Source organism: Trichosurus vulpecula, chromosome 8 (assembly GCF_011100635.1).
Source record: "Trichosurus vulpecula isolate mTriVul1 chromosome 8, mTriVul1.pri, whole genome shotgun sequence".
NCBI lineage: Eukaryota > Metazoa > Chordata > Mammalia > Diprotodontia > Phalangeridae > Trichosurus > Trichosurus vulpecula.
In genome coordinates this window covers 176,959,701-176,980,319 of record NC_050580.1, presented here as the reverse complement: position 1 = coordinate 176,980,319, position 20,619 = coordinate 176,959,701, and the positions used below count along the sequence as shown (strand labels likewise).

Below are 20,619 nucleotides of genomic sequence, written 5' to 3'. Positions count from 1 at the left end.
ATGGACCATAGGCTGAATGATGCTATAGTCATATTTAACAACTTTAAAACAAGGTTTGATTATAATATGTTACTTATATTGTTGCAAAACTATTTTGGCTAGGCAACTTTATGAGAGGTACACCTGTACAATTCTACTTTGTCACTCTTTTTCAATAAATTATTCCTTTACATCGCCATACTCATGTCATGAGAGCAATCCCATTAAGCCTCAATGATATCTAGGAGCTCATTTTTATCTCCTTTCATCAAGAAGGTTTGCACATTAAAAGAGGGATCAGAAAGGAATAATGTTAATCCAGCAATGCTTTCTATAGGAGCAGAGTTTTTAATAGAGTCTTGAAAAAGCTGACTTTTTGGAAACTATACTTAATCACAATCAATATGATCTAGACTTCCAAGAGGAAGTAAGGAGCTCAAGAAGAGAGAAATGTAGGATCCTTTAATTTCTTTTTATAGGGAAAGCAAATCCATTTATACTCAAAGTTACAATTATTACATTTGACTTAATCTCTACCATTCTTTTAAAAAGTATTTGCTTTGTCAAAAGCAAATACAATCTTCCTTACTTAACCAGTACAAATCTTTCTCTAAATCTAGCAACAAAGGTTCTACAATTTATACTGCTAGTGCTTAAATTTTCTGAAAATTTGACATACATCTCCCATTCATTTAAGACAGAAATTTTGTTCTGGGATTACACTCTCTCTCCTACCACCTTTCCCTATTCTCCTCCTATTTTTTTGTGTAATATCCTTTTCAATGATTTATTTTGCTATTCAGTTTCTTCCTCTCCTCTTCATTTCCTATATTCATTTATTGAGTCAAGAAACATAACAGGAAATAAGGCACTAATTATATGTAAGGTTTTGGGTATGTTTTCTTTTTTAAGATTTTCCTGGAGTAAATTCCAGGTGAAAACAAATTTATGGAACCAAATGTAATGAATTTAGGAAATATTATATGCATATGATTCTCTTACATTTAAAACCCCAGATTAAGCCCAGAGGAAATTTCCAAGATAGAAGGTAGGTACTTACAGAATTCAAGATAAGTTTATAACCTGTCTTCAGCCATATTATCAGTTCTTTACCTGTAGAGGATACCTAAGTACTTGAAAATCAGGGCATACTTTCTAATCTCCTTTCCTATCTTTACCTTTACACATAGAGATTACAATCCTGATTTTAGCCTAGTGACCCAGCTATATTGCAGAGGCTCTTTCTTTTATTCTCTCCAGTCTATAAATCATTTAAATACCTTTATTACTCCTATTGTTTTCCTAATCTAAATCTTTTCTGAGATTGGGCCTTTTCTATACGAATTTTCAAAGCCTTCTTGATTTTTAAATTACTGTCTTTTTAAAATTATGTTTAGGTTTTCTAAGAAACTGACTTGGGGATAAAACACAATATTCCTCAGCTTTCTATAAGTCATATTCTAGCCTTTTCTGTCATTTCTCATTTTTAAGAGAAAAAATTGTGAAATCCAAATTGATGTTTTTAATATACATTTTTTATTGATTCCTTGTTGAATTTATCTCCTTGTCACTGTAGTCTTGCAGCTCGTTGATAATGTATCTGGTGAGTTGAATTTGGAGGTTTTCATGGTTGGCTTCCTATGAATTAAATCTATTTACGTGCTAGCCCACTTTTTTAATATATTTGGAATTTTTTTTACATCATCTCCTGAAATACAGTGGGCAAGTTCTTTTCCCGTCAAAATTTTTGGAAAGTCCAATAAAGCTAAGAGTTCTCCTCCTTGATATATACTAAAAAACAACCTCTTTTTCTTCATTGCTTCCAGATGTATTTTTAATTGAGGTACTGTCTTACTTGAAAATTTTGATTACTATAAACTGAATAATCATCAAAAATCACCAACATTTAAACATACAGAAAAGGACAAGAAAGAAGATGGGATATAAGTGTGAAATTCTGTTTGCTTTAAAAAGGGTATGTTAAATTTAATCAGTTAGTAACAAAATTGTTTAGTTTATTTGTTTCCCCCCAAACTTGGTTTTTTTCTTATGAAATTTAATGTTACTGATGTTCTTGTCTTTTTTCGTATCTTTCACTTCCCACCAACTCCTCTCTGCCTTTGATATATTTGTCCTTTGTAATAAATAAGTATAGTCAAGCGAACCAAATTAACCCACTATGTCTAAAAGTATAAATCTCATTCCAAACCTCTTTTGCATCGCCCCTTTGCAAACAGGTGGGAGATAAGTTTCATCTTCAGTCTTCTGAAGTCATGATAGGGTATGCATTGATCAGAGAGCTGAAGTCTTTCAAAGATTTTTTCTTTAACAACAACAGTATAATGCTTGGGGTTTGCAGCATGCTTTACAATATTATCTCATTTGATTCTTATAGCAACCTTGAGAAGTAGGCAGTGTTCTTAACTGTTTTACAGAAGAGGAAACTGGGTCACAGAGAAGATAAGTGACTTGCCCAGAACTTGCCCGGAACCACACAAATAGTAAATTTCTTAGGCCAGATACGAACTCAGGTTTTCCTGATTTCAGGTTCAGTGCTCTGTCCACTGTGCCACCTAGCTGTCGCTTTTATGGTGGCCATCATGTAATCTGTTCTGGCTCTGTTTATTTTTTTCCTGTATCTATTCATACATGTCTTCCAAGTTTCTCTGAATTCTTTACATTAGTCATTTCTCATATCACAATAATTTTATATTACATTCATAAACCATACTTTATTTAATGATTCCTCCAATTGATGGACATCTACCAGTTGTTTGTTACCACAAAAAGTGAATCTATTCTTTCCCTTGGTTTTTGATCTCTTTGATGTATGTTCCTTGTAGTAGTATGGCTATGTCAAAGGGTGCAAACAGCTTAGTGCCTTTTGGGATATAATTCCAAATTGTTTTCCAGACTGGTTTGATCAATCCATAGCATCACAACAGAACATTAGCATATATGCCTTCCTACATCCCTTTCAACATTTGCTGCTACCTTTTATTATTTTTGCCAATCTGATGGGTGTGTGGTGAAACTGCAGAGCTATTCTAATTTACGTTTATCTTATTACTTATTTGGAGCATTGTAGCAACAATTTGGCTAGCAGCTGCTGTTGAGGTGTAAGACCCGACAAAACTAGCAACTAGAGCTGCCAGCACAGGTTCTTTTGATCTGCTTTACTAAGGAAAGTAACATTAAGGGGTTAACAATCTTACTTTAATCCAACACACAAATATCATTCACTTAGTTCAGGAGGAAAAGCCAACAACTTGAACTTCAGAGCAAATACAAACAAATTACAAACATACACAATATAAACAGACCAAATCACAATTCATAGTTACCAGGAAAGCATCAACATCGGGGTTTACAAGCTGAGGGCTCTTAACAATGGCTACCCAGAGTCTCCATATCAATACTCCTCCATGAGTGGGAGCCCCAGACAAAATGTTAACCTTCGAATTTTTACACTTTGTTCAGGGCCCAAAGGATTCACACCTAATCAGCAAAAGGGTTTGGGCCTGGGGTTTAGTGCCTAGTTAGCAAAAGGGTGTGGGCCTGAGGCTTTGCACCTAGTAAGGCTCAATCAAAGACACTTAATTAATTTAGCATTCTAAAACAGTAAAAAAAAAAAGTCCCACCTTAATTACCAATACAAGCATTCTTCCATGAGGCTTGACTTCTTTTGAAAATTGTCTATTCTCATTTCTTCTTTGGGAACAAACTTGGTCATTATAATTACAAAGTATTTGATTTTGAGGTTTTTTTTTTCATTGTTGATTATTCCATTTTCCTTCTTTCAGTCATTGTGTATATAGTTTCCCTGGTTCTTACATACAAGTCTTCCCATGCTCTGAATTCTTCACATTCTTTGTTATGAATACACTTATGATGGGGCAATGTTCTATTATATCCATGTACCAAAATTTGCTTAGTCAACCCCCAAGCGATGAGGTATATGCTTAGAAGTGACATCTCTGGTTCCAAATTGCTTTCCAGAATTGTTGGACCAGTTCAAGGCACTTGCCGACAATTTGTTAACGTTCCTGTTTCCCACTGGCTATTTCCTTCTTTTGCCAACTTGAAAATTTGCTGGGTGTAATATAGAACTTTGGTTGTTTTGATTTGCCTTTATATTATTATTGGTGATTTGGAACAATCTTTCATAGGGCTAATAGTAATTCCTTATTATCTGTTCAACTCTCTTGACTAATTATCTATTAGTGAATGACTCATAACAATTGTCAGGGGTGCAGTGGATAGAGTGTGGGGCCCCGAAGTTAGAAGGATTCCTCTTCCTGAGTTTCAATCTGTCCCCAGCCACTTATTAGCTGTGTGACCCTGGGCAAGCCACTTAACTCTGCTTGCCTTAGTTTTCTCATCTGTAAAATGAGCTGGAGAAGGAAATGGCAAACCACTCCAGTATCTTTGTCAAGAAAACCCCAAATGGGATCATGAAGAGTCAGACACGACTGAAATGACTGAACTATTTGCTATTGAATATGTGTGTGTGTGTATGTTTGTTACAAAAATGTGTCCTAACCCCTTCTCTTCTAATTCTTCCTCCATTGATTTTATTCATGTACAACTTTCCAATTTTATACAACTGAAATGGTATACTTTGTCTTCTATCATCACCTTTAAGCATTCTTCCTTAAAAAATATTTGGGCCATGTGCCTAGTTGGAGTTTATTATGACATATAGTATAGGATGTTGGTCTAAACCTAATTTCTGCCAGACTACTTTTCAGTTTTCCCTGAAGTCTTTTTTTTTTTTTTGCATAGAGTCCTTACCTGAGTAGTTGATGTCTTTGGGTACCTCAAACCCTACGCTATTTGTTTGATTCTAGTCCTGTTTACCTCGTCTGTTGTTTTCTGTTTTTTAGCCAGTATTAAGCGGTTTTGATAAAATACAATTTTTAATGCTGAGGGCAACACCACACTCCCAGTCACCCAGGCTCACAACCTTGACATCATCCTTGACTTCTCATTCTCTCTCATCCTCCATATCCAATCCGTTGCCAGATTTCGGCAGTTTTCCCTTTGTAATATCTCTTATATATACTCCCTTCTTTTCTTTGACATTACTATTATCCTGGTGCAGACCTTCATCATCTCAGGCCTAGACTATTGAAATAGCCTGTTGGTTGGTCTTCCTGATTCTCCTCCATTCCAGACCATCCTCCACTTATCTGTCAAATGAATCTTCCTAAACTAGTGGTTCCTTAACACCTTCAAGATCAAATATAAAACCCTCTGTTTGGCATTCAAAGCCCTTCACAACCTGGCTCTCTTCTGCCTTTCCAGTCTTCTTATACCTTGCTCACTCCCACACTGTGATCCAATGACACTGGCGTCCTTGCTGTTTCTTTAATAAAACACTTCATTTCCTGACTTCAGTAATCTTCACTAGTTGTACTCCATGACTGAAACTCTCTCCCTCCTCATTCCTATCTCCTTTCTTCCCTGGTTTCCTTCAAATCTTAGATAAAATCCCAGCTTCTCCATCTTTCTCAATCCTCCTTATCTTAGTACCTTCCCTCTGAGATTTATCCTGTCTATATATCTTGTTTGGACCTAATTGTTTGTATGTTGCTCTCCCAATAGCCTGTGAGATTCTTGAGAGCAGGGACCAGTTTTTTTGCCTTTCTTTGTATCCCCATCATTTAAAACAATGTCTGGCCCACATTAGGTGCTTAATAAATGCTTGTTGACTGACTGGCTAAACGTCATTAATGCAGTCTTAAAGTTCAGTGCATAGTATCTTGATCTCTTTAGACTGACAAATCCAATAAAATAAATCAGTATCAAATAATGTACTGAAGAGGGTGAGCAGTTGCTGTTATTTTTCCATAACAGAAGAAGTAGGGTCAATTAATGATATCTTATGTGTGTGTATGTATATCACTTTACACCCGCTATTTTCTTGGAGCCTCACAACAATCTTCTGATTGTGGTGATATTTTTAATCATTATTTTATAGATAAGGAAACCAACACTCAGGAAGGCTCAAGCTTGCTCATGGCCATACAACTATGAAATGTCAGTAGTGGGGTTCGAACATAGGTCTCCCCTGAGTTTAGATCCCACATGCCCTGTACCATGTTCCTTCTTATTTTCAGTACATACACACACACACACACACACACACACACACTACATATTATTTCCTGCAGACCATATTACCATGGACTTTTGGATAATTCCTAAATAAGCCAAGGAGGGCTTCAGAATACCTCTTTGGGAAACCCTGGTCAGATAACATTTTGACCATTGTGCTTGACTCCAATAGGATGAATAAATACATAATGCTCAGAAGTCAGAGATGGGGACAGGGAAAGTTTAACAATGAGAATGAGGACCAGCATTACCTTGCAGTTCTAACTCCTTGTGTTTTCTTCTTCCCAGGGCAGTGTGCTTCTTTTGGAAGGAGAACAGATGACACTTTAAATCACTGCTAAGAAGGCCACACTAGCAGTAGGAAGAGCAAGGTGGGTGGGGTCAGGGACTGGGAGAGTGAGGAAACAAGCTATCTGATAGCTTCCTATTTAACTAATTACTCTTGCTAACAAGGTGCTAAGCTCAATTGTTTCTATTCTGCTGTTAAGTACTGTCATTGCCTTCTAAATTCAGTGCCCTAGGCAGAGGTGTGTGCTTAAGAGCCTGCTTAAGCTGGAGAGGGCTAGGGGTAGGGAGTAGGGGAGCAAGTAAAACTTCCAGGTGTAGCAGAACTAGATTAAAATGTAATTGAGAAAGGTTTAACAAAAATAAATAAAAATGCAATACAACAAAGATAATGTTAGTGTATGGTTTTCTAAGTCAATCAGTGGTCTGCAGGCATCATTTCTGAGTTTGACACCACTGCCCTGAGGTCTCATTGCACACCAGAGCTTTTCTCTACATTTCAGTTCTACCGATCTGCTTCTGCTCTCATCCTGCTCTCTATTCCTGTACCTCACTGGCTTCCCTTAGCCCTAGACTGTGCTAGCCTGGGATTCAGTCTCTGTGACTTTACAGAAACAAATTGTTTATCCTAGATTAATAGTGTGGATGGAATCAAGGGTAGTTAAAAGTGGAGGAGAACAAGAATCTGGGTAAAATGGGAATAAAGAATGAATAATAGGAGACAATTACATATCTTGATAGACCTGGACAGTGGAATATGGTAGACAAATTTGAACTGGCTATTATATGTGAGATACCTGGCAACTCAAGGCTCAGAGGCAGAGAAGACAGGGTTTATACAGAAGGCAAAGAGACTAAATGAGTGAATTTGGTGGTGAGAGACCAACACCTGGTATCATATGTTATGATAATGAGCTTCAAAAGGACTGAATATATAAAAGGTGGTATCACTAAAAAAAAATTAAGAGGAAAATAGAGACACCTTGAACAACTATGGATAGGGAAATAATTATTTACAAAATAAGGGGTAAATAAGAATTGGTTGTAGAAGATTAAACGGACAATTTCAACCGCACAAAAAATTGAAGCAGCTAAAATTAGAAGAGAAGCAGTCATTTGGGGAAAATCTTTGTAGCAAATATCATTAAAAAGATCTAATATCCAAGGTTTATAGGAAATATATCCAAATATGTAAGAATTAGAGCCATTCTCCTATGGATAAGTTGTTAAAGATACAGTTTTCAGAAGAGGAAATGCATGCTATTTACAATTGTATGAAAGTTCCAAATTAGCAATAATAAAAGAAATGCAAGTTAAAAGAACTCTAAGATTTTGCTTCTTACCTATCAAATTGGGAAAGGTGGAAAAAAAGCAAAAGTGGCACATGGTGGAGAGGATATGGGAAGACAGGCACACTAACGCAGTAGTGGTGGAGCTATGAATTGGTCCCAATGATTCTGGAAAACAGTTTTTAAACAAAAAACTTATCAGATAGTGCATAGCATAATTACATAAAGTAGTACATAAAAGTTATCAAATAGTCCATAATTTTTATCTAGAAGTACCAATATTAGGCATATAACCCAAGAAGGTAAAAGACAGAGAGAATGAGCCCATTTACATACAAATATTTATAGTGCACTTTTTGTCTTAATAAAGAAGTAGAAGGAAAATGGGTGCTCATTGATTAAAGAATAGCTGGACAAATTGGGTTATTCAAATATATTGGATTGTAATTGTTTTGAGAAATTATTAACATAGAGATTTCAGAGAAACTCAAGAAGATATGTATGAACTGATACAGAGTTAAATAAGCAGAACTATGAGAACAATCATGTGGTCATGATTAGCCCAACAATGTAAAAGAAATCAATAATAAAAGACTTTGTAACTCATCGATTCAGTACCAATCACGACTTTGGAGGACCTGATGGTGAAGCTCAAGAGAGAGGATAGGAAAGGAGGGAAAAGGGAGAGGGAGAGAAAGCGGGGATGAGGAGAAAGGGAGGGAGGGACAGAGGGACAACATTGAACTTGGAATCGAAAGACCCAGTCTAGATTCCCATTTCTCTTTTAAAAGGTGAAGAATAAAATATATATATTTTTTTTCAGACCTGTGTTCGTTTGTTTTGCTTGACTGTGCTTTTTTGTTACAAGCAAAGGTTCTATGGGGGTGGAGAGTCATTAGAAAGTGACAGTAACATAAAAAAGAGCTTAAAGAAAACATTTTTTAAAAAGTTGATGGTACAGTAGTGTGTGACAGTACAATGGGAATGTGGAGGGGAGTTCAAGGTTTGGAGTGCTTCTCAGTATTAGTATTAGCGTTAGTGCTTCTCAGTTCTGCTGCCCTTCTCTGGGTAATAGCAAAGTTTTTGAGTAATATAACCAGATGCTTTAGGTAGAGTAATATAATATTTATGCAGGGAAAGCACCAAGTTCTGTGAAGGTGCAAGCATGTAAGTCAAAGGTTGCCAGATCTATCTCATCCCTCCAGTTTCGTTAAATGGAACTTAAGGGGTCATGCAGTGATATAAACTCCATGAAGGTAGTTGAAATGAATTTTCTCACCACCATCTCAAATATCAGATGGTCCTAGAGCAGATACTATGGAAGAAACAAAGTGGCCAAAAACAGATTTGAAATGAGAAATGCCAACTATACATATGAGGAGTGGCTGTGGATGAGTAACTGAAGAGTGTTAATCCCCTAAAGTTATTGTTCATCCTCGTTTTCTGAAGAAGACAAATGACACCACAATGTTGGGGTCAGGGTACCACGTTTTTGGCTGTGGCTGATCTGACCAATATGAGTTTGGAAGTCACTACCACAGATGGGGCACAAGTGGTCCATTAGAACATTTAGAGCAGAAATGGCTCTAGATTTGCAGAGTTCATGTTTCCTTCATAGTTCCACAATTCTGCTTTGCTCATGGAATACAGAGCCTTCTTTGATGTGGGCATGCCATGTTGGACAGTCCCAAGCCAGTATGTCTCACATCTTACTAAAGTTCTTCAGAGATACTTTGAGAGTGTCTTCATACTGCTTCTTCTGACCACCATGTGAGCTCTTACCATGTGAGTTCTTTGTAAAATAGTCTTTTGGGTAATGTGTGTTTGGCATTTAAACTACATGGCCAGCGCATTGGAGTCGGTCTTTCTGCAATAGAGTTTGAATGTTTGGTAGTTCAGCTCTGGTACCTTAGCCCTCCAGGTAATCTTCAGGATCATCCTGGGAGAATTCAAGTGGAAGTGGTTCAGTTTTCTGGACCAGTGCTGATAAACCGTCCAGGTTTCATAGGCATAGGACAGAGTAGTCAGCACTACTAGACCTTCTGTTTGGCATGCAGCTGATACCTCTCCTCTCCCACACCTTCTTTTGGAGCCTTCCAAATGTTCTGGCAATTAAGTGCATCAACCTCATCGTCTATGTGGACAGCCCAGGTAAGTGAACTTATCCACAGCAATCAAAATTTCCCCATTTACTACTCTTGGGGGGAAGTGGCTGCCTAACAGCTGCTATTGAGCAGAGAAACAGCAGATGGCAGTAATTGCCAGTGGTTAGCTCAGAGTAGGTACTGCACTTGTTGAAATGCATTGTTCATCAGAGAAATAGCTGATGGCGACATATCGGAGAAAACAGCACACCAGGATCCTTTCAAGTCAGATTTGTCTTTTGCCTACTTTTGCTTCCCTCTCAGCCGCAATTCCTCCAACCCACCTCACATATATGGGTGGGGGTGTGTAAATTCGATTTCTCTCCTGCCCGTAGCAGCTAGCACTAAAGCCATGCAGATCACCGGGCGCTTTACTTAGCAGGACAGGAGCATGGGGAATGCAGACAAGGTGGAGCTGGTAACCTCTCCCCTGCGATTCTGCAGCTCCACCCAAATCACTGCTGTCTCTGCATTTCAACTTCCTTTTCCATTTGATGAGGAATCGTGGATTTTCCCCTACTTAACTGAAGGAAGGAAACAAGCATTTATTAAGGGCCCGCTATGTGCCAGGCACTAAAGTGCTTCAGAAATACGATCTCGCTTAATCCTCATCACAACCCTGTGGGGCAGGTGATATTATTCTCCAGATGGGGCAGGTGATAGTATTCTTCAGGTTTTGCAGATGGAGGAAACCGTGGCTCGCCTTAGGTAACACGTAATCATCTGAGGCTGGCTTTGAACTTGAAACTTGCTGACTCCAAGTCAAAGCCTGTGCCCCCTAGCGGCCCAGTGGAATATAAGCTCATGGTGGGGAGGGGCAGCTGTTTCATCTTTGTCTTTGCATCCTCAGTCCCTACCTAGGACAAGACTCGCCTCGGGACCCCGCTTTCTTTTGACATCGCGAGGTCCTCAGCGGGGCACGCGGGCTGCCCTTCGGTCGTCCCCCGCTCGGGTAGCGATCCGAGAAACAAAGCCCTAACTGCCTGGCGGTCGGCAGCGTTCTCTGGGAGGATGTGAGGCCAAAAGCCCAGGTTTGCGCGCACAGCCCAGGACACTACAGCGACACTCAATGGCGAGAGAAACACGCTCAAGATGCAAACTGGAAGGCAGTGAAAAGCATTCTGGGTCCCGGAGCTGTATAGAGCTTCCTCCTTTCTCATTGGGCTCCTCCATTTCCCAGACGGTTTACTAGTCCGTCAATCACTTATTTCTGCGATTTGCATTGGTTGTTATGGATTTCATGCCCCTCCTTCTCTTCGCTATTTATTGGTTGCTCAATTAGTCTCTCTCTTCTTCGCCCGGATCATATCTCCGCCTCCTGACTCTCTGCGTGCGTCATCCATCTCTCCATTCCATTGGCTGGTTCCATCCCTCTACTTTGGGGCGTGACATCATTTAGTATTCTTATTGGTTTATGTTCAGCTAAGTCCGCTGTTGATTGGTTCTGGAGCCTCTCCGTCTACTCCGGGCGGAAATCAGCTGTGCGACCGTGTGGGTCTCATTGGGCTGTGGTAAGGGGAGTAGGGGAAGCGACGCTCTCAAGATGGCGGCGTCGGTGAGTGTCGCGTGGGTTTTTCTGTCTTGTCCAGCCGCAGGGGCGCGAGCCTTTTTTCTGACACCGGACTGTGGACCGGCATGACATCCGTGAGGAGCGGACCCTCGCGGCGGAAGTGGGCGCGCTGCAGCCCTAGGAAGCCGTCGCGGCCCAGGCTGGCCGGGACTCTGGGATAGAGGGGGCCCCGGGGCAGGGGCGTCTTCCAGGAATTCCGTCTCTTCCTCTCGGGAGTACGAGAGGGCGTCGGGGAGTGGGGCTTTGTGCAGAAGGAAGGGCTGGGAGTGGCGGTCTTGAAGCAATGATGCCCCGGGAAACCGAGGGAGGATCGAACCCCGCGTCCGGCTGGGAATGGGCCTGGGACTGAGGGGCGAGTAGGGGGTAGGAGCGTAGTTCAAGGGTTCTTCCCTTCCCCTTCCTGGTCTAAGCGCCCCTCTGCTCCTTCTGCCGATTATCCCCTCTTCAGAGCGCCCCCCGCCCCCCATCCTGGTCCAAGTGCCCCACTGCCCCCAACTGATTCTTGCCCGAAGACTCCTCTCAGTCCAAAGTGCCGGACCCCCTACCCCGCCTGATCTAGGGTTATGTGTTTAGCCAGCAGTAGGGGTTTTCTTAGCTAGTTCTTTGAGTTTTGGGGTGAAGGGGAGACACCTGTACATCTAGCCATAATCACCTGGTAAGGGGGTGAATGGGGAGGGGAGGACATGGAGGAAGATAGCTCCTTTAAAACTTGGGGCTCTTAGCCATCCTGCAGGGCACCTTTGTTAGCTCCCCAGCTTTGGAGTACATCCTGGTCAGAAGAAAGGAGCAGGGGGTCTTCCCAGTTGTGGTGACACTCCCAGCCCTTATAGTATTCGGGTCACAGGGGATCTGGAGTTTGGGGATAAAGCACCGTGTCCATCGGTCTGCCTTAGAGGCCGAGACTGTGCAGGCACAGCTCACAGGTGAAATTGATGGGATGGTTTTGTTTTTAGTTGAGGGAGGAGAGGTGGTTTGCTATTTTTTTTTCTTTTTCTCACCTCCCCTTTATAGGAGGTGCTGGAGTCAGACCTGCCACTTGCACTGTCTCTTTTGAACAATCTCCAGGAGCAGGTGAGCAATATGACAACCTAGTGGCAAATTTGTAACAAGAATTATTTCTAATTTCAACGTGTAGCCTTGTCCCCCTGTCCCCTATTTGATTGTTCGGTGTTATCTGTAATGAATGGCTGTCTTCCTTCTCTGCCTGAAAGCCACATGTGAGGGCGATAAATCACATCTTACAAGTACAAAGATTGAGGCAGTCGGCTTGCTCTGAGCTTACAGTTTAATTGGGGTGAGATCACAAGTATATATAAAAATATGTGCAACATAAATACAATGTTAATAAATGTGAATATAGGCAAAGTAGTTAAATATAAAGTAGTCTGGCAGAGAGGACTCTAACAATTGGTAAGATTAGGAGATGCTTCATGCAGAAGAAGGTGCTGGAGCTGCATTTTAAAGTGAGAGAGGAGCTTTGAGTTAGAGCTAAGAAAGGAGTGCATGGTGATGGGAGATGGAGAGTCCCTTTGAGGAACAGTGGGAAGATGGTTTGTTTGGACTGCAGAGTGTGGGAGGGGAAATAACCAGTGAGGTTTGAAAGATAAGTCAGGCTGGGTTTTTATAGATCTTCAAAAATTACCCAGTGGGGTTTATATTTTTGTCTTAGAGACAATAAGGAAGCCGCTAGAGTTGATTGAATAGGGTATCATGTGGTTAGATATGCATTTAAGAAACTGAGTGGTTTGATGAGTATGTTACTAATTTAGATTTGACTTGTGTGCCTTGGAAACGGAATTTTAGAACTGAAAGGAACCTTAGTCTGATTCCTTCATTTTATATATCAGGAACTGAGACTCTGGTTTAATCACTTAGTCAAGAACTTATATTGAACTATTATATTAGAACTATATTATAATATGTTACAATAATCATATTACTATATTACACATGGTCATATTACTGTATTACAAAAGTCAAACAGAACTGTATTACAATCTCTTTTCCTAATCCCAGTCCAGCGTTCTTTTATTGTATTTGTTGTCAAACTGAACATTCCTACCTTCTTTTCCACGCTAGTAGCACTTAATTTATATTCCGAAAACCTGGGTTCAGGTCCCAGTATTTGCTAGTCATTTAATCTCTTAGAGTCTGTTTCCTTAACTGTGAGATAGAAATTATAATTCTTATTTTACCTACCTCATGGGTGAGCTGTGAGAAATGCAAATTAGTAAACTGTACCCACCATGTTCTAGGCACTGCGCTAAGTGTGGAACAGTACCTTGTGGATTGAAAAGTACTGTGTGAATGTGAACTATTATCATGGCATCTGTGGTCTAATTTTTGCCACAGTTTTTTTTTTGGGGGGGGTAAGACTTTGGTAAGGTTTCTGTCCCTTAAGGATAAGATTTTTCTTACAAAACCAAAAATCTTCTCTACCCATTAATACCCCTCTGAGATTGTGCCTCTCCTGGGATGTTGGGGGGGTGGGGTCAGGAAGCATATATCGCTTCAAGAAGTACTTTTTAGCTCCTGTTAGTCAACCCCGAAACTACATGTTGATGTTATTCCCTGTTTTATTTGGTCTTTCCGCAGGTGGTGGCTGTAACGTCACAAGTTCAAGCTCTGACAAAGAAAGTTCGGGCCGGAGCCTACCCCACAGACAAAGTAAGAGCTTCTGTGGAACGGGAACCCCATGTTGTGTTTGCTGCTTGCTGTGCTATTGGGAAGTGGTCTGACTTCTCTTCATTTAATTTGCTCTTTTCATTTCCTGTTTTTTCTCATTTTTTAAAAGTTGTTTTTCTGACTTTTCCTTTGCCACTTTTCTCTCTGTTTGTAACCTCATTTGAGCATGGCTTTTCTCAAGTTCCTGGCCAGTTGCTCATTGAATTTTTACTTAGGATACCGTAGAGGGCCGGCTCTGAGATAGTCCGGAGTGAGAAGGGCACATGCCAGGTTTTCCTTTAAGCCTGAGCTTGTTCTTCTCTAGGCTGAGTACTCAGGAATGTGGGCTTGCCAGCTCCCTTCTAACTTCCCTTGGGGAAAGTACCGGACAGCATGTGGAGTTCCAGCTATATCTTGATTAAGCCTCTGCAAGGCAAGGCCATCTGAGGCAAGGTCTCTCCGCTAGGCAGGACTGTACATAGATAAGCTGTTATCCGCATGGGAAAGAACAGTTATGTTTCAAAATAGTTAGCATAGGGTATCTGGCAGGATGTTCCAGTAAAGTAACAAAGCAGTGAAATGCTTGGTCCACTTACCTGATTTCATAGAGTATATAAACTGACTGCTTCTGCTCAATAAATGGAGTTGTCCTATACTCTCCTGCCTGGCCCGTGTTTTCATTTCACTCTCTCCGGATCTTTTAGCACGGTGCCACCTCCGCAGGCGGCAAGATACCTACTTCAGCCCTTAAGACCATGCTGCCTTGACTTGGTTTCTTTTGTTACATTTCTTAAACTGAGTTACTGGCATAAATCTTAGCTGTCTCTATTACTTATTTGCAAATATTTATTTTATGCCTAATATATGCAAAACACTGTGCTCAGGGCTATGAGGGGTTGGAGTACACAGTAGTATAAACTACTGTCCCAGGCTCCCAGTGTTTATTTAGTTGGAGACTTAGGTCGTACATTAATGGCTATACTACAAGGCAGCATATGAAAAGTATTGCATTAGTACGATGGACAATAAGTAACTCAGTAATTAAAGGGAGAATGAGAATACTTCTGACTGCGGTAGGACTTGTTGAGGTCAGTAGATTATAGCCCTAGTGGGTTATGGGAGTCAGAGTTGTCTTGCCAGCAACTGGTGTGTTTTGTTTTTTCCTTCACCTTTTTTGGTTGATGACTGACTCCAGTTAGTGGTTTTACTTACCTTACTCCTTTTATTACTAATACTTCCTAATTCACCTTACCTTAATCCTTTCTTATTTTTTTCTCCCTTTATTTCCTACAACATTTTTGAAGTTTACATTTATTTCCCCCTTTGCTTTGCTTCTCTTACACCATCTTGGCTCTCTGTGGTAGATTTTCTCATGCATCCCCAGCATTGTATTAGATATATGTGTATATCTATATCTTTTAGCCATGGGGCTGATAAGTATACTTTATATGTCACCGTTGGCCAGGGTGGTAGGGGGAAACCTCAGTTTGGAATGAGTCTGCCCTCTTTTCTCCTTCAGAAGCTATAACGGGGTATGTTTCCTTTGCTAATTCTTCCCACCTCAGGGCCTCAGCTTATTGGAGGTGAAAGACCAGTTATTACTCATGTACCTCATGGACCTGAGCTACCTCATCTTGGACAAGGCTTCTGGAAGTTCACTTCAGGAACATCCTGCAGTCCTGAGACTGGTGGAGATTCGAACGGTACGGGACCCTGAGGTGGTGCGTGGCAGCAGGCCCTGCCATCCAGCCATACTATGCCTGCTAACAGTGCCCAGGAAAGGGAGCTTAAGGAAGAAGAGCAGAGTTCGGTTCACCTGTTCCACTTCCTTTTTGATGCTTAATCTGGTCTCAACATGGTATGGTAGAAAGAACCTTGGATCTCTAATCCCAAGAACTGAATGTGGATCTTTCCTCTGTCACCACTTGTATGACCTTAAGCCTGTGACTTAAATGAGGGGATTGGATTAAACTGACTCTGAGGTCCTTTCAGCTCCAAATCTATGATCCTGTGATCTTTTGTAGGTTTTGGAAAAGCTTCGTCCTTTGGATCAAAAACTCAAGTATCAAATAGACAAATTGGTGAAAACAGCAGTGACAGGCAGCCTCAGTAAGTGAGGGACAAGGTAAGGCTTATTGTCCCTTCATCAGTAATTTACCTGGGAACTAACATTTCCTTGTTGGGGTTTCTCATTTCAGGTGAAAATGACCCACTTCGATTTAAGCCTCATCCCAGCAATATGATAAGCAAGGTAAAGGGACTGTAAACTGCCATCCCCAGGACTTTCTTCATCTTTTGGAAGCTGCTTGTTATTATTCTCCCCTTACCTGTGACTTCAGATTATGGAATTCTCAGGCTCCATTTACTTCCTATGTTTTTATCTGCTCTTCCTTAAGGAGCCCTTATTCATAGTCTGTGATGTGCTATTTTGGGGTAACCTTTCTAATCTATTCTCTCAGTGTTGTCCCTAAATTGGTTTAGGACAGTGGTGTAATACTCAAATAGAAACACGTATTGATTTAGAAAGCCACATAATATTGTCTGTGTTCCATTGTGTTTTTATTTACTTTGTTAAATATTACCTAATCACATTTTAGCCTGATTCAGGCTACCCTAGAGGGTGTTGGGAAACAGCGCAGGGCCCGTGTTTAACACCTTGGGTTTAGAACACTGAATGTTCCTTGTGTAGTTGAGTTCTGAGGACGACGATGATGAAACTGAGGAAGGACAGTCTGGAGCTTCAGGAAAGAAGGCCACAAAAGGAGCACCCAAGAAATACATCCCACCTCGCTTAGTTCCAGTGCATTATGGTATACTTTACTATTTCCTTTTCCATTTGACTTGTGGTTTTATCTTCCCTTTTCTCCGTTCTTTGGTAATGCTTACTTGTTTTGCTCCATAGATGAAACGGAAGCTGAGCGTGAAAAGAAACTTCTGGAACGAGCCAGGAAGAGGGCCTTGAGTAGCTCTGTCATCCGTGAGCTCAAGGAGCAGTACTCGGATGCCCCTGAAGAGATCCGTGATTCCCGGCACCCCCATGCCACTCGCCAGAGCCAGGAGGATCAGCACAGGTCTGCGTCATGTCACTGGAGAAATCTGTTTGCTCTGTGTAGGGCTGCATCAGGATATTGGATGAAGACTGTTAATAGGAAAGACAACATCTGCTGCAGAGAGCAGGAGAAAAACCTGAAACAGCTTCATAGAGTGAGGGATATGAGAGTTCAGCACAACAATGAGGGAACTGGTGGGGATTTAACAGCAACAGACTGGAGTAAATTGTGGGCTTTGATGGGGGCACAGGGGCCGGGGGGGGGGGGGGGAAGGGAGAATCTCTTTATGTTGGTCTCTGATTTACTCACTACTTTAGCTTTCTGTGTTAATGGCAAAGAGCAGAAGCAGTTCTTATTAAGAGAATGCTTGTTAAATTTAGGGAACAGAAATGGATCTAATTGGGTGAGCCTTGGATACAGGTGGACTCATCTGCCTCATGACCTGGCACATTTAAAGTGCCTAATAAATGTTACTGGACTAACATTGCTTAGGTGGCAACTTGGAGCCTGTGAGAAATAAGCTTTGGTTCTTAGTAAGGATAAATACAATGAGGGCATAGTAAATTTCCGTGATTATAAAAAAGAAAAGAAAAGATGCCCAGCAGAATCTTCTAAAAGGCATTATAGTAGGCTGTGGGTTTATTTCTAGGGAGATTCAAAGATTTGGTACTTATCACAAGTGTTTGTTGGCTCACTTACTATGAGAATTCTCAGGAAATATTTAGTCAAGAGATATCAAGAAACTGTGACCCTCAATTTTGTAATTGAGGACCCCATAGAGCCTGCTCAATACATTGTATTCAGTTTATGATGTGTTCCTCCGGCAGGATCAATTATGAGGAAAGCATGATGGTGCGTTTGAGTGTGAGCAAGAGAGAAAAAGGACGGCGTAAACGAGCAAATGCTATGAGTTCCCAGCTTCATTCCCTCACACACTTCGGTGACATCAGTGCCTTGACAGGAGGAACCCCCCATCTTGATGAGGTGAGGGTTGGAGAGTAGTGGGTGGGGAACATTCTTTGGTATTGTTGCATGACTCTATAAAGTAAAGTAGGAATAGACTTTTTCTCAGCTGAAGGAGCTCATGATCCCTTTCTCCCCCATAAAATCTATCTTCAGGACCAGAATCCCATTAAGAGGCGAAGGAAGGTTCCTAAGAAGGGTAGGAAGAAAAAAGGTAAGTGTGTGATTATATCTGTGGTAGGTGTGGGTGGGAACTGTGGCCAGAGGTTGCTAGAGTTTTGAGGATTTATTGTCCTGGTTCCCATTGATCTCTGAATTATCCCTTCCTGGACAATAATCTCCTTTGGGAGGGGTTGGTCATTCCTGCTGATGGTCACTATCTCTGGGGTCCCACAGCTGCTCTGTCAATTCTGTGTTCCATTGGGCAGCCTTTATCTCGCTTCACCTTGGTCCCCTTCTACCAGTCTTGTGTTCTAGAGAACATAAACAGCACTTCCTGCCCAATTGTCTTTTCCTATTTTGATCCCTTCTATCTAAGCTTTATTTACTCTTGTCTCTTTAGCTTTCCCCTGTCTTTTGCCTCACTATTGGTTTCCATTCCTTTTAGGTTTTCGGAGGCGGCGGTGATTTTCTCTGTATGTTTATGTATACGTATGTCACCCTGGGACTCTTACGCTCCACAGGGTTCTGCTGTTTATATTCAGCGGTTGTTTGCTTCAGATACATTTGTAGAACCATCCTTATTAATAAAATTAAATTAATTTTTCAAATTTCAAATCTGACCTGAATTGTGTGGGTAGACTTTGTGATTGAAATTGGGGCCCCTCTTTTTGATCAGGTGTGTGTGTGGAGGTGGGGAGATTGGGCGTTTGAAGGTAAAAGAAGGAGAAAAGGGAGAATTTTCAAGAAAAATAGTTCATTTTTGTTAGAGAAGTGAGAAAAGGGCAGAAGACAACAATTGGCTCTTCTGAGTCATCTTGAGTATTCATTGCTTCAGGAGATTCCTTTAGCTCTGTTTTGGCTTATTTTGTTATGTTTGCAGTAATATAGATACTACCTGAGAGGCCTGAACTGGGGAAATCCTGCGTGATGTGTCCTATATACCACCAGGTGGCACTAGAGACTAATGAAATTACCTCATCAAACTAGACATGAACCTTTCTGCCTTAGCAGTGGGAATTTTCCCGTTTTTTCACACTCTGGATTTCTTTCATTTCTTTCTATCTTGGTGTGATCAGAGGGGACTGATATTCTTTGGTCAGTGGTCCTGGAAAGATTTTCTGGCTATAATGATGGTGTAGAGACTGATTTTCAAGTGGTATGTTGAAAACTGAGATAGCTCTGTGCTTTACAAATTTCCATACCTCTGTTGGTTATAACCAATGATTTGGTTCCTTAGCCTCAGTTGACCATAGTCTGAAAGAACCAGGAGTGGTTTTTTAATGGGAAACTTTTGAGAAAATACTAATTAATAGGTAGGTTTAAACAGACTAGATAATGATCCATCCCCACAGCCAGAGCAGCCAAACCTAGCTATTAAGGTTGAAAGCTACGTATATCTCAGAACAAGAAGCCAACATTCCTGCTTAGGGCATGAGTCTTTGAGATGTCCACATCTGCGTGGATATTGACCAATTTGTTTTCAGATCACTTTTCTCTTGTTGGGAATAGGGCATGGTGGAATTGTTACGAAGCCTATAGCTCTAAGATTTGTTGAACCTTATGATTCTTAACAAGAGCCAAATCGAGGAGAAGCTGGGATCTTCCCATTGCTTTCCTCTTTTGGAGTTTAGAATTATTAAGCAATGATACAGATGTAAATGTAGTGAGTTGACGGTTGCATCTCTTCGCCCTTTAACTGAAGCCATTATGACTCTGAAACCTGTGAATTTGGATCTTGATTTTCCTGGCCAGGAGAGGCTGGGGGAGTCCTTGCTTATTGTATCCAATCTAGGTTAAAGGTGGAGTAGTGGGATGAGCGACAAATTGGTCCTGTACCACACCTGATCCTGTGGATGTCCTAGAGATGGGATCATATCTAGGGGTTCTCTATTACCCCCATAGCTTTAGGAGTGGCATATCTTGAAGTAGAGTTGGAGATCATGTTGAATTTAATCCTACCTAGGGCTTGTAATGAAATATATGAGTCATTTAGGAGACGCTGGACCTGATTTGGTCTTCTAGGCCCATAGCATGGATCACTCTAAACCGCAGGTTGCAACCAAAAGTGAACTCATAGTTCAACTCTGTTAGTAATTATGGTTATAATGTTCAGAAAATTGCCAAGGTAAGGGAATTCATGTTCTTACATATTTCTGTTCTTTTTCTAATGTTTTTACACAGCTAATAATCTTCCCATTTTTTGGTCTCACATCTACTTTTCTGATTAGCATCCTTGTCTGCAAGGAGATGGCTAATCCTTTCAACTATAACCACAATAGTTGATCTGATGTATCTTTCAATTCTAGAATATAGTGATTCCTACTCCTTATGTTTGTTGGGCTCTCTGGGTAACTATGTGTCAGCATAGTTTGGTAGTATTCGGGGACGGGTTT

At 40.9% G+C, this 20,619-nt stretch overlaps 1 protein-coding gene across 2 annotated transcripts; it reads left to right on the top strand.

Moving 5' to 3' along the window:
* The first annotated feature begins 11,299 nt into the window (after positions 1–11,299).
* On the top strand, positions 11,300–18,841 carry NGDN (neuroguidin). 2 transcript variants are annotated; one of them, XM_036769542.1, is made up of 11 exons: positions 11,300–11,372; positions 12,399–12,458; positions 13,983–14,054; positions 15,617–15,754; positions 16,076–16,160; positions 16,250–16,302; positions 16,741–16,861; positions 16,954–17,122; positions 17,929–18,085; positions 18,221–18,278; positions 18,672–18,841. In XM_036769542.1, exons 1-11 carry the CDS (start codon positions 11,361–11,363, stop codon positions 18,689–18,691), a joined length of 945 nt encoding a protein of 314 aa, XP_036625437.1. In that variant the 5' UTR covers positions 11,300–11,360; the 3' UTR covers positions 18,692–18,841. The 2 variants fall into 2 exon arrangements, with proteins under 2 accessions (XP_036625437.1, XP_036625438.1); XM_036769543.1 differs by having other exon boundaries at positions 11,366–11,461.
* Positions 18,842–20,619: the final 1,778 nt, after the last annotated feature.